At 42.7% G+C, this 15,606-nt stretch overlaps 1 protein-coding gene across 2 annotated transcripts in view; it reads left to right on the top strand.

Moving 5' to 3' along the window:
- Positions 1-557: 557 nt before the first annotated feature.
- eif4h (eukaryotic translation initiation factor 4h) overlaps positions 558-15,606 on the top strand; it is a 22,671-nt gene continuing 7,622 nt past the window's right edge. The window contains exons 1-4 of one of the 2 annotated variants that reach the window (XM_079579631.1): positions 558-671; positions 7,696-7,910; positions 13,267-13,331; positions 14,753-14,855. In XM_079579631.1, coding sequence (XP_079435757.1) covers positions 610-671; positions 7,696-7,910; positions 13,267-13,331; positions 14,753-14,855 — 445 coding nt within the window. In that variant the 5' untranslated portion in view covers positions 558-609. Of the gene's footprint in view, positions 672-7,695; positions 7,911-13,266; positions 13,332-14,752; positions 14,857-15,606 lie in introns of both variants that reach the window. The other variant, XM_079579632.1, reaches the window with a different exon arrangement.

The raw sequence follows: 15,606 nt of genomic DNA, 5'->3' as shown, positions 1-15,606 counted from the left end.
CACAACCACACACGGCCTGGGCAACAAACACTCTGACCTCCCGCAGACACCGGCACCTCACGGGCAAACACGCCCTTCCTGTTAAATACTGTGTGGTCTGTGAGGCAGCAGCGCCCCCTGGAGGAACCACCATTACATGTAGGACCTGTTTGCCCTGGCAGACCCTACAGGGGCACGAAGCCCCTACAACAGAGCTCCAGGATCATTCACTCAAACCCCCCCATCCTCCAGGAGGGGATCATCATGAAGATCTAGTCTATAAACTACAGTGAAATAAAATGGTTTCATTTTCCAAATATAAGGGCAACAACTTTCCCCACTTTCCCCACTCGACTAACACTTTCTACAGGTACTTTTTTACTTTTACTTGAGGAAATATTTCAAAGTAACGTTACTCTTATTGGGTAAATACTTGAACGACTCTCGGGCTGGTGCGTGTGCGTGTGTGCGTGCGCGTGTGCGTGTGTGCGTGTGTATACGTGTGTTTGTGTGTGTGTGTATGCGTGTGTTTGTGCGTGCGTGTGCGCGTGTGCCCCGGGTTTTCGCTCAGGCGCCGCGGGCAGCCCTGGCCCTCTGAGTGAGGACCTCCCTCTCGGACTCGCAGCAGTAATGGCGGACTACGAAAACTACGACGACAGGGACAAGGCCTACAGCAGCTTCGGCGGCCGAGGGTGAGTGCGCCGTGCCCGGGTGCAGGCCTCGCGGGGGCCGGGGGGGGAGGCCGCGGGTCCTGCCGGCGGAGGGGGCTCTGCAGGCGGGCGGTGGGGGCCGGGCAGGCGGCTGTTGCTCCGGAACACCCCGCGCTCTGCGGCTAAACATGCGGCTACACGTCAGGCGTTTCATCCGCAGGAGCCTCAGACCTGTATGAATGAGGAAAACAAGCTAGCGCAGACACAAACCTGCCCCTGACGTGTTTATATTATATATTTATATATTTATATTCAGCCCTTCACTGAGTCTGAGGCAGAGGAAGGGCATGTGGGGGCAGAGTTTACATGTTCTGCCGTGACTCACCCACAGACCTGCAGTTTCTTACAGGAATATCAGTCCGTGTCTCGGTTTGGCGGGTTGTTGTGTTCACGTGTTTATAACAGAAACAGCAGCTAAACGTCTCTGTGTTTCCTTTAAAAACCACCACGCTGCGGCTGAGAGAGCCTGCCAACTTCCCCTCAGTGCGGAACCCTCCCCGGAACGAAACGCCGAGGGTTTAGCGTCTCCAGACACGAGCTACAACCGGGAGCTAACTGGAGCTAATGCGGCTAATGCGGCTAATGCTAACGCTGCGCAGCTCCGCAGACCCCGCTCCATGTGGCGGAGTCTGGGGCTGCGACAGGGAGAGGCCCGGGCACAGAGCTCCATGCCCCGGCCAGAGAGCTCCATGCCCCGGCCTGGGACCTCCATGCCCCGGCCTGAGAGCTCCATGCCCCGGGCTGAGAGCTCCATGCCCCGGCCTGAGACCTCCATGCCCCGGCCTGAGAGCTCCATGCCCCGGCCAGAGAGCCCCGCAGCGCCCGCGCGGAGCTCCGCAGACTCGTTGCATGTGTCTTTTCACGTCTGCGAAATCAAACCCTCTCTGGCAGATCATACAGTGCAGTTGTTTAGGAGACAGAATATCCTGCAGAACTGTGTGTTTACGCGGCTCTCCTTGTAGCACAGAGCTCTACAAACATGTTCTGAAAGGGTTCACATTTTTACAAACACAAACACATGGAAGTTAAAAGTGTGAGTTCCTGATCCTGATTCAGTGGAACCTTGTTTACTGCTTTGTGAGTCTTGTTTTGACACGATTTACTGCAAACCACAGCGTTTACCTGGTATCTGCTGTTAGGGTTAGTTCAGGGTAATCACCCTGCCCCGGGGCAGCAGCGGCTGCAGTCGTCGCTTACCCCCACCGAGTGTAGAGTGAATGGAATAATGATGACGTTGCAGCACTTTGAGAAACTTGTCAACACAGGCTCGTGAAGTGCAAAACAAGTGTGAGCTGTAATCAGTGCTGCGCAGAGGAACTCGTCACGCAGGTGCGGGAATTATATATATATATATATATATATATCTTCATCTTCCATTACTGCTTTTACATAAACAGGTGCCATTGAAAAATCTCTCCGTATGTTTCTCTTTACATGAAAGATAAAGTCTATAAAGTAACTTAAGATTCACACGTGCCTGAAATCTGCTTTTGTAAATGAACTGTTTTTCAGATTCAGAAAAAGGGCTTTTCATTTGTGTCTGTTATCGATTATTCTCCAATTACCATCTCTAGGGATGGTCCGATATGAAAATTTTCTGCCGATACCGATATCCGATATTTGCCTCTCTGGTGTGGCCGATATCCGATATTTGCCGATATTTATTTCAACGTTAAAAATCAATAGAAAGGCTTACTCAAATGTGGTAAAGTTTGTAAATTGTTCCATTATTGGAATGTCTTATGCCTGGGACACATCTCACACACCAGGATGAAACAATCCTTTTTATTAGAAAAATATTAAAAAGACCAAATGCAATGTTGGAGTGAAATGTCATTTTGTTTTTGGCTAAATATTTACTCAGACCTACTTATTATTATACTTTCACCCATGTCCTCTATTAATGGGAAACACTGACACAGGGAATATGCGAGGCTACTATTTATTGTATTTTTTATTTAAACATGTGCCTACCATGTTGTTTAAGCTACATGTTTTAACTTTGAACAAATCTGATAAAGGACACACAGCTCTGTATGAAGCTTTGGAGTTGGAAATATCATAATGTCACTTTAACAGCACCTTATATGAACTTATGAGGCCAGACTGAAGATTTAGAGTTGGTTTAGAGCAAAAAGCAAACAGTAGATTTACAAGATTAGCATGAGCTTTGAACTGCATTGTTTTCAATGATAAATGCGCGAACGATCGCAAATGTGTCTAATTAAATATGCGCGAAAATGCGACATAACACCTCGTTTTCACGGGTCATTAACATGACAAAGGTGGGCGGAGTAAACGTGAATACAGACATGATCATCACTGTAGTTAGACCTATATGATGACAGAAAGGTCATGTTTACGTGTTGTAGCCTTTAGCCTGTTAGCAGCTATGCTAGCGCTAACAAACAAAGTTATAAATCTGGCGTCAGGACAGAGAAACTTTTGCAAAACTCACCTCAGATGTAGCGACAAATAATCCATCAGAAAATGATTCCTGTTAATCCTGACTCAGAATAACGTCCATGGAGGCAGTTTTAGTCCAGTTTGTTCCAGCAGTAACTTGTGGCTCTGCATCTCTGTGGTGTCCAAGTGTCCGCTCCACTTTGTTTAAACTTAGTAAAAACATACTTTCTTTTGGAGACGTATGACTTTATGCTGGAGGTTCTTTATATTTAAGAGCCACTGTTTATTTGAGATAATTTGAATAAATTGTTGCCCCGTCTACACTGCTGCTGCATTCAGGTGCGCTATGACATTACGGTGTAGTAAATAATTCAAAGGAAAAAAAAATATCGGCCGATATTTTCCCATATCGGACCGATACCGATATGTGAAAAAAGGACAAATATAGGCCGATAATATCGGCGGCGCCGATATATCGGCCATCCCTAACCATCTCACATGAAGCTAAAGTGGCATCGCTTAAAGGAACAGGCCACCGTTTTTACATACTGAGATATGTTCTTACCTAACCTTAGCCGAGTTAATATATCCCCGTCTGGTCTTTGTCCGTGCGCTCACACATACGCAGCCTCTCCCACATGTCACATAGCTCCAAAAAAGCTCACGATAGAAGCTACCAAGCTCTTCCACGTGTTCCCTATTTAAATAAAGTTACGTGAAGTGTTTTCATGCCAAGTATATTTACACAGAAATGTAGCATGTGGATTTTATAAGCAAATAAAAAGGGGGACTATATTGTGAGGCGTAATGATACAGGAGCAAAACGTCCGCGTAGTAACTCCTAAAGACTTCCCCGCTCACTTCCGTCAATAACCTTTAGGAGTTACTGCGCGGACGCTGTGCTCCTGTATCATTACGCCTCACAATATAGTCCCCCTTTTTATCTGCTTATAAAATCCACATGTTACATTTCTGTGTAAATATACTTGGCATGAAAACACTTCACGTAACTTTATTTAAATAGGGAACACGTGGAAGAGCTTGGTAGCTTCTATCGTGAGCTTTTTTGGAGCTATGTGACATGTGGGAGAGGCTGCGTATGTGTGAGCGCACGGACAAAGACCAGACGGGGAGATATTAACACGTCTAAGGTTAGGTAAGAACATATCTCAGTATGTAAAAACGGTGGCCTATTCCTTTAAGGACATGCTAAAACTTAAAGTGAATGTTTAGAAGCTCTTGGAGCTAATTCCTGATTGGACGAGACGCAGGCGGATATTTGAGATTCCCAGTGTGCAAAACACACAGACCCGAACTTTAAAAGAAGATTTTAATTTAAAAAATCCATCATTTTATGTCACTTTTGCTCTATTAGAGTCTGTGTTTACCAGAAACCAACTAATCTACTATTTCTATAATCGATTATCTGTTTCAGCCCGAACAGTTCTGTTTCTGTCGTAGTAACGTTGTAGTAGCAGTAGATTAGAGAGGAGTTTATTCTCTATTTGAAAGTAAAAGTGCAGACACAGGACCAAAACATATTTAATAAAGGAGTAAACTGGGTCTAAACTACATCTAAACAAGGTCTAAAGGAGTAAACCACTAAACCAAGTCTACCAAGGCCAAACCGCCTTTGCTTTGCCTGATCCCGTCAGACGTTTGAAGCTCAGCAGGGAAAGGCCTGGTCGGGAAACACCAGGAAGCCGATGGCGAATGTAGTGAGTGAGTGGTGGTGGTCAGAGCTTCACTTCTGTCAGTCACCCCAGGGCAGCTATGGCTACAATAGTAGCTTACCATCACCAAGAATGGAGTGACTGAATAATATAATGTATAGCGTCTTTGAGAAAAGCGCTATTTAAAACTTTATTATTATTATTGGAAACTGGACTCGCCCGGTATGAAAACTCAGGACTTTGTTTCCCGTGTCCTTAAACATCAGGGCTTTGTTTCCTGTGTCCTTAAACGTCAGGACTTTGTTTCCTGTGTCCTTAAACATCAGGGCTTTGTTTCCTGTGTCCTTAAACATCAGGACTTTGTTTCCTGTGTCCTTAAACGTCAGGACTTTGTTTCCTGTGTCCTTAAACATCAGGACTTTGTTTCCTGTGTCCTTAAACGTCAGGACTTTGTTTCCTGTGTCCTTAAACATCAGGGCTTTGTTTCCTGTGTCCTTAAACATCAGGACTTTGTTTCCTGTGTCCTTAAACGTAAGGACTTTGTTTCCTGTGTCCTTAAACATCAGGACTTTGTTTCCCGTGTCCTTAAACATCAGGACTTTGTTTCCTGTGTCCTTAAACGTAAGGGCTTTGTTTCCTGTGTCCTTAAACATCAGGACTTTGTTTCCTGTGTCCTTAAACATCAGGACTTTGTTTCCTTTGTCCTTAAACGTAAGGACTTTGTTTCCTGTGTCCTTAAACATCAGGACTTTGTTTCCTGTGTCCTTAAACGTCAGGACTTTGTTTCCTGTGTCCTTAAACGTCAGGACTTTGTTTCCTGTGTCCTTAAAGGAACAGGCCAGCGTTTTTACATACTGAGACATATTCTTACCTAACCTTAGACGTGTTAATATATCCCCGTCTGGTCTTTGTCCGTGCGCTCACACATACGCAGCCTCTCCCACATGTCACATAGCTCCAAAAAAGCTCACGATAGAAGCTACCAAGCTCTTCCACGTGTTCCCTATTTAAATAAAGTTACGTGAAGTGTTTTCATGCCAAGTATATTTACACAGAAATGTAACATGTGGATTTTATAAGCAGATAAAAAGGGGGACTATATTGTGAGGCGTAATGATACGAGGAGCACAGCGTCCGCGCAGTAACTCCTAAAGACTTCCCCGCTCACTTCCGTCAATAGAAGCTGCGTATAGAACATATCTTAGTGTATAGAAACGGTGGCCTATTCCTTTAAACATCAGGACTTTGTTTCCCGTGTCCTTAAACGTAAGGGCTTTGTTTCCTGTGTCCTTAAACGTAAGGGCTTTGTTTCCTGTGTCCTTAAATGTAAGGACTTTGTTTCCCGTGTCCTTAAACATCAGGGCTTTGTTTCCTGTGTCCTTAAACGTAAGGACTTTGTTTCCTGTGTCCTTAAACATCAGGACTTTGTTTCCCGTGTCCTTAAACATCAGGACTTTGTTTCCCGTGTCCTTAAACATCAGGACTTTGTTTCCCGTGTCCTTAAACATCAGGACTTTGTTTCCCGTGTCCTTAAACATCAGGACTTTGTTTCCTGTGTCCTTAAACATCAGGGCTTTGTTTCCCATGTCCTTAAACATCAGGACTTTGTTTCCCGTGTCCTTAAACGTAAGGACTTTGTTTCCCGTGTCCTTAAACATCAGGACTTTGTTTCCTGTGTCCTTAAACGTAAGGACTTTGTTTCCCGTGTCCTTAAACATCAGGACTTTGTTTCCTGTGTCCTTAAACATCAGGACTTTGTTTCCTTTGTCCTTAAACATCAGGACTTTGTTTCCTTTGTCCTTAAACATCAGGACTTTGTTTCCTTTGTCCTTAAACATCAGGGCTTTGTTTCCCGTGTCCTTAAACGTAAGGGCTTTGTTTCCCGTGTCCTTAAACATCAGGACTTTGTTTCCTTTGTCCTTAAACATCAGGACTTTGTTTCCTTTGTCCTTAAACATCAGGACTTTGTTTCCTTTGTCCTTAAACATCAGGGCTTTGTTTCCTGTGTCCTTAAACGTAAGGACTTTGTTTCCCGTGTCCTTAAACGTAAGGACTTTGTTTCCTTTGTCCTTAAACATCAGGACTTTGTTTCCCGTGTCCTTAAACATCAGGACTTTGTTTCCCGTGTCCTTAAACATCAGGACTTTGTTTCCCGTGTCCTTAAACATCAGGACTTTGTTTCCTGTGTCCTTAAACATCAGGACTTTGTTTCCCGTGTCCTTAAACGTAAGGACTTTGTTTCCTGTGTCCTTAAACGTCAGGGCTTTGTTTCCCGTGTCCTTAAAGGAACAGGCCAGCGTTTTTACATACTGAGATATGTTCTTACCTAACCTGAGTCGAGTTAATATATCCCTGTCTGGTCTTTGTCCGTGCGCTCACACATACGCAGCCTCTCCCACATGTCACATAGCTCCAAAAAAGCTCACGATAGAAGCTACCAAGCTCTTCCACGTGTTCCCTATTTAAATAAAGTTACGTGAAGTGATTTCATGCGAAGTATATTTACACAGAAATGTAACATGTGGATTTTATAAGCAGATAAAAAGGGGAACTATATTGTGAGGCGTAATGATACGAGGAGCACAGCGTCCGCGCAGTAACTCCTAAAGACTTCCCCGCTCACTTCCGTCAATAGAAGCTGCGTATAGAACATATCTTAGTATATAGAAACGGTGGCCTATTCCTTTAAACGTAAGGACTTTGTTTCCCGTGTCCTTAAACGTAAGGACTTTGTTTCCCGTGTCCTTAAACGTAAGGGCTTTGTTTCCCGTGTCCTTAAACGTCAGGGCTTTGTTTCCCGTGTCCTTAAACGTCAGGGCTTTGTTTCCCGTGTCCTTAAACGTAAGGGCTTTGTTTCCCGTGTCCTTAAACGTAAGGACTTTGTTTCCCGTGTCCTTAAACATCAGGACTTTGTTTCCCGTGTCCAGGCCCCGCAGAGATGGCGGTGGCGGCAGAGACGGCGGTGGCGGCAGAGACGGCGGCAGCAGGAAGCAGAAGGATCTGCCGACGGAGCCGCCGTACACGGCGTACGTGGGAAACCTCCCGTTCAACACGGTCCAAGGCGACATCGACAACATCTTCCAGGACCTGCAGCTGCGCAGCGTCCGCCTGGTGCGCGACAAGGAGACGGACAAGTTCAAAGGTGAGACCGGGGAAATCCCACAGGGTCAAAGGTCAAACCGGGGAAATCCCACAGGGTCAAAGGTCAAACCGGGAAAATCCCACAGGTTCAAAGGTCAAACCGGGAAAATCCCACAGGGTCAAAGGTCAAACAGTCGGGGATTCGAACCCCCGACCTTCCGATCATGAGACGACCCGCCCTACAACTGTTTACCATATATATATGTGACCGCTGTTTACCATATATATGTGACCACTGTTTACCATATATATATGTGACCGCTGTTTACCATATATATGTGACCACTGTTTACCATATATATGTGACCACTGTTTACCATATATATGTGACCGCTGTTTACCATATATATATGTGACCGCTGTTTACCATATATATGTGACCGCTGTTTACCATATATATGTGACCGCTGTTTACCATATATATATGTGACCGCTGTTTACCATATATATATGTGACCGCTGTTTACCATATATATATGTGACCGCTGTTTACCATATATATATGACCACTGTTTACCATATATATATGTGACCACTGTTTATCATATATATATATATGTGACCACTGTTTATCATATATATATATATGTGACCACTGTTTACCATATATATGTGACCGCTGTTTACCATATATATGACCACTGTTTACCATATATATGTGACCACTGTTTACTATATATATATGTGACCAATGTTTACCATATATATATGTGACCACTGTTTACCCTATATATATATGTGACCACTGTTTATCATATATATATGTGACCACTGTTTATCATATATATATGTGACCGCTGTTTACCATATATATGTGACCACTGTTTACCATATATATGTGACCACTGTTTACTATATATATATGTGACCACTGTTTACCCTATATATGTGACCACTGTTTACCATATATATGTGACCACTGTTTATCATATATATATGTGACCACTGTTTACCATATATATGTGACCACTGTTTATCATATATATATGTGACCACTGTTTACCCTATATATGTGACCACTGTTTACCATATATATGTGACCACTGTTTACCATATATATATATGACCACTGTTTACCATATATATGTGACCACTGTTTATCATATATATATGTGACCACTGTTTACCCTATATATATATGTGACCACTGTTTACCATATATATATGACCACTGTTTACCATATATATGTGACCACTGTTTATCATATATATATGTGACCACTGTTTACCCTATATATATATGTGACCACTGTTTACCATATATATGTGACCACTGTTTATCATATATATATATGACCACTGTTTACCATATATATGTGACCACTGTTTATCATATATATATGTGACCACTGTTTACCCTATATATATATGTGACCACTGTTTACCATATATATATGACCACTGTTTACCATATATATGTGACCACTGTTTACCATATATATGTGACCGCTGTTTACCCTATATATATGTGACCACTGTTTACCATATATATGTGACCACTGTTTACCCTATATATATATGTGACCACTGTTTACCATATATATGTGACCACTGTTTACCATATATATATGTGACCACTGTTTACCCTATATATATATATGTGACCACTGTTTACCATATATATGTGACCACTGTTTACCATATATATGTGACCACTGTTTACCATATATATGTGACCGCTGTTTACCCTATATATATGTGACCACTGTTTACCATATATATGTGACCACTGTTTACCCTATATATATATGTGACCACTGTTTACCATATATATGTGACCACTGTTTACCATATATATGTGACCACTGTTTACCCTATATATATATGTGACCACTGTTTACCATATATATGTGACCACTGTTTACCATATATATATGTGACCACTGTTTACCCTATATATATATATGTGACCACTGTTTATCATATATATATGTGACCACTGTTTACCATATATATATATGACCGCTGTTTATCATATATATATATGTGACCACTGTTTATCATATATATATGTGACCGCTGTTTACCATATATATATATGACCGCTGTTTATCATATATATATATGTGACCACTGTTTATCATATATATATGTGACCACTGTTTACCATATATATGTGACCACTGTTTACCATATATATATGTGACCACTGTTTACCATATATATGTGACCACTGTTTACCATATATATGTGACCACTGTTTACCATATATATATGTGACCACTGTTTACCATATATATGTGACCACTGTTTACCATATATATATGTGACCACTGTTTACCATATATATATGTGACCACTGTTTACCATATATATATGTGACCACTGTTTACCATATATATGTGACCGCTGTTTACCATATATATGTGTGACCACTGTTTACCATATATATATGTGACCACTGTTTACCATATGTGACCACTGTTTACCATATATATATGTGACCACTGTTTACCATATGTGACCACTGTTTACCATATATATGTGTGACCGCTGTTTACCATATATATGTGTGACCACTGTTTACCATATATATATGTGACGGCTGTTTACCATATGTGACCACTGTTTACCATATATATATGTGACCACTGTTTACCATATGTGACCACTGTTTACCATATATATGTGACCACTGTTTACCATATATATATGTGACCACTGTTTACCATATGTGACCACTGTTTACCATATATGTGTGACCGCTGTTTACCATATATATATGTGACCACTGTTTACCATATATATATGTGACCACTGTTTACCATATATATATATGTGACCACTGTTTACCATATATATATGTGACCACTGTTTACCATATATATATGTGACCACTGTTTACCATATATATATGTGACCACTGTTTACCATATGTGACCACTGTTTACCATATATATATGTGACCACTGTTTACCATATATATATGTGACCACTGTTTACTATATATATGTGACCACTGTTTACCATATATATGTGACCACTGTTTACCATATATATATGTGACCACTGTTTACCATATATATGTGACCACTGTTTACCATATATATGTGACCACTGTTTACTATATATATATGTGACCACTGTTTACCATATATATATGTGACCACTGTTTACCATATATATGTGACCACTGTTTACCATATATATGTGACCACTGTTTACTATATATATATGTGACCACTGTTTACCATATATATGTGACCACTGTTTACCATATATATGTGACCGCTGTTTACCATATATATGTGACCGCTGTTTACCATATATATATGTGACCGCTGTTTACCATATATATGTGACCGCTGTTTACCATATATATATGTGACCACTGTTTACCATATATATATGTGACCACTGTTTACCATATATATATGTGACCGCTGTTTACCATATATATGTGACCACTGTTTACCATATATATATGTGACCGCTGTTTACCATATATATATGTGACCGCTGTTTACCATATATATATGTGACCACTGTTTACCATATATATGTGACCGCTGTTTACCATATATATGTGACCGCTGTTTACCATATATATGTGACCACTGTTTACCATATATATGTGACCACTGTTTACCATATATATATGTGACCACTGTTTACCATATATATGTGACCACTGTTTACCATATATATGTGACCACTGTTTACCATATATATGTGACCACTGTTTACCATATATATGTGACCACTGTTTACCATATATATGTGACCACTGTTTACCATATATATGTGACCGCTGTTTACCATATATATGTGACCACTGTTTACCATATATATATGTGACCACTGTTTACCATATATATGTGACCACTGTTTACCATATATATGTGACCACTGTTTACCATATATATGTGACCACTGTTTACCATATATATGTGACCACTGTTTACCATATATATGTGACCACTGTTTACCATATATATGTGACCGCTGTTTACCATATATATATGTGACCACTGTTTACCATATATATATGTGACCACTGTTTACCATATATATGTGACCACTGTTTACCATATATATATGTGACCACTGTTTACCATATATATGTGACCGCTGTTTACCATATATATATGTGACCACTGTTTACCATATATATATGTGACCACTGTTTACCATATATATGTGACCGCTGTTTACTATATATATATGTGACCGCTGTTTACCATATATATATGTGACCACTGTTTACCATATATATGTGACCGCTGTTTACCATATATATGTGACCGCTGTTTACCATATATATGTGACCACTGTTTACCATATATATATATATGTGACCACTGTTTACCATATATATATGTGACGACTGTTTACCATATATGTGTGACCACTGTTTACCATATATATATGTGACGACTGTTTACCATATATATGTGACCACTGTTTACCATATATATGTGACCACTGTTTACCATATATATATGTGACGACTGTTTACCATATATATGTGACCGCTGTTTACCATATATATGTGACCACTGTTTACCATATATATATATGTGACCACTGTTTACCATATATATATGTGACGACTGTTTACCATATATATGTGACCACTGTTTACCATATATATGTGACCACTGTTTACCATATATATGTGACCGCTGTTTACCATATATATGTGACCGCTGTTTACCATATATATATGTGACCACTGTTTACCATATATATATGTGACCACTGTTTACCATATATATATGTGACCGCTGTTTACCATATATATGTGACCACTGTTTACCATATATATATGTGACCACTGTTTACCATATATATGTGACCACTGTTTACTATATATATGTGACCACTGTTTACCATATATATGTGACCACTGTTTACCATATATATGTGACCACTGTTTACCATATATATGTGACCACTGTTTACTATATATATGTGACCACTGTTTACCATATATATGTGACCACTGTTTACCATATATATGTGACCACTGTTTACTATATGTGACCACTGTTTACCATATATATGTGACCACTGTTTACCATATATATGTGACCGCTGTTTACCATATATATGTGACCGCTGTTTACCATATATATGTGACCACTGTTTACTATATGTGACCACTGTTTACCATATATATGTGACCACTGTTTATCATATATATGTGACCACTGTTTACTATATGTGACCACTGTTTACCATATATATATGACCTGTTTGACCACCGTATCTGAAGAGCTTGCAGATAATCGGCTCGGTTTGAAATCAAACGTTCTTTAAATTACCTTTACTTTTTTTCATATATACTCTATATATATATATATATATATTCTAAAATAATGTGTTTATCTGAATTTGAATCTGTTGATCCGCAGGTTTCTGTTATGTGGAGTTCGACGACTTGGAGTCGCTAAAGGAAGCGCTGACGTACGACGGAGCGGTGAGTGTGTGACGTCATCATGAGCCCTCTGCTGGTCGCCCGGGGAACAGCGCCTGTTCCAGGACAATGTGCTTTTGTTTTGGTTTTTTGCAAACAAGTATTTTTTACCAATGAAAACGAAAATGGAAGAAAACACAGGGATGTATTTATGATTGTAGGAAGGTTAGATTGACACAGCTTGCTAGGGCCTTGGCTTAGTTATTTTACAGAATTATAATTGTGTTCTGTATTTCTGACAAAACATAATTATGGGACTGCGGATGGAAAAAAGCTGCTGAGCTAAATCTGGAACAAACCGTCTCCTCTTGTAAAGGCTAATGGTTCTGTACATTGTCCCTGTTTCAATAAATAATGATAATAATAAAAACAGTTTAGTTGCTGCTGTTTCAGCTACAGGAACACGGTCCGTCTTTTCCTTCTCCCAGTCCCTCGGGTCAGAAGGCGGAGTCTGTTTCACGGCGGAGCAGAAGGGAATGGGTTCCAATCCCGCTCTGTCTGTCTGTGGTCCTGCTCTGTCTGTGGTCCCCGCTCTGTCTGTGGTCCCCGCTCTGTCTGTGGTCCCCACCCTGTCTGTGGTCCCCACCCTGTCTGTGGTCCCGCTCTGTCTGTGGTCCTGCTCTGTCTGTCTGTGGTCCTGCTCTGTCTGTGGTCCTGCTCTGTCTGTGGTCCCCGCTGTGACCTCTGACCCGCTGTGACCCCTGACCCGCTGTGACCCCTGACCCGCTGTGACCTCTGACCCGCTGTGACCTCTGACCCGCTGTGACCTGTGACCCGCTGTGACCCCTGACCCGCTGTGACCCCTGACCCGCTGTGACCTCTGACCCGCTGTGACCTCTGACCCGCTGTGACCTCTGACCCGCTGTGACCTCTGACCGCTGTGACCTCTGACCCGCTGTGACCTCTGACCCGCTGTGACCCCTGACCCGCTGTGACCCCTGACCCGCTGTGACCTCTGACCCGCTGTGACCCCTGACCCGCTGTGACCCCTGACCCGCTGTGACCTCTGACCCGCTGTGACCTGTGACCCGCTGTGACCCCTGACCCGCTGTGACCCCTGACCGCTGTGACCCTGACCCGCTGTGACCCCTGACCCGCTGTGACCTCTGACCCGCTGTGACCTCTGACCCGCTGTGACCTCTGACCCGCTGTGACCTCTGACCCGCTGTGACCTCTGACCCGCTGTGACCCCTGACCCGCTGTGACCTCTGACCCGCTGTGACCCCTGACCCGCTGTGACCCCTGACCCGCTGTGACCTCTGACCCGCTGTGACCCCTGACCCGCTGTGACCTCTGACCCGCTGTGACCTGTGACCCGCTGTGACCCCTGACCCGCTGTGACCCTCTGACCCGCTGTGACCTGTGACCCGCTGTGACCCCTGACCCGCTGTGACCTCTGACCCGCTGTGACCTCTGACCCGCAGTTGCTAGGCGAGCGGTCGCTGAGGGTGGACATCGCTGAGGGTCGCCGCCAGGAGCGAGGGGGCGGGAGCTTCGGTTTCAAGAACGACGGCGGCCGAGGAGGAGGAGGTAACGCCCACTACACACACCTGACCACGCCCCTGACCACGCCTTTCACCTGACCACGCCCCTGACATGACCACGCCCCTGACATGACCACGCCCCTGACCTGACCACGCCCCTGACCTGACCACGCCCCTGACCTGACCACGCCCTCCGCCACTGGTAGAGTGTAATCTGCCAGACAGCAGCACAGAGCTGCCAACTGCTGTCTCTGCTCTGATTGGTCTTCTGTGTCTCTGCTCTGATTGGTCTTCTGTGTCTCTGCTCTGATTGGTCTTCTGTGTCTCTGCTCTGATTGGTCCTCTGTCTCTGCTCTGATTGGTCCTCTGTCTCTGCTCTGATTGGTCCTCTGTGTCTCTGCTCTGATTGGTCCTCTGTGTCTCTGCTCTGATTGGTTCTGTCTCTGCTCTGATTGGTTCTGTCTCTGCTCTGATTGGTCCTCTGTGTCTCTGCTCTGATTGGTCCTCTCTGTCTCTGCTCTGATTGGTTCTGTCTCTGCTCTGATTGGTCCTCTGTCTCTGCTCTGATTGGTCCTCTGTCTCTGCTCTGATTGGTCCTCTGTCTCTGCTCTGATTGGTCCTCTGTCTCTGCTCTGATTGGTCCTCTGTCTCTGCTCTGATTGGTCTCTGTCTCTGCTCTGATTGGTCTTCCTCATCCTTTAAGTTTCTTTGTTTTGTTTATTTCAGATCTACCCTTTTTTAAATGTTTGTTTCATTCTTTTGCTTCTGACAAAAAATACTTCCACAGATATATA

The sequence above is a fragment of the Gobius niger genome, assembly GCF_951799975.1.
Source record: "Gobius niger genome assembly, chromosome: 1".
Lineage (NCBI taxonomy): Eukaryota > Metazoa > Chordata > Actinopteri > Gobiiformes > Gobiidae > Gobius > Gobius niger.
This window is presented reverse-complemented; position numbering and strand designations above follow the sequence as displayed.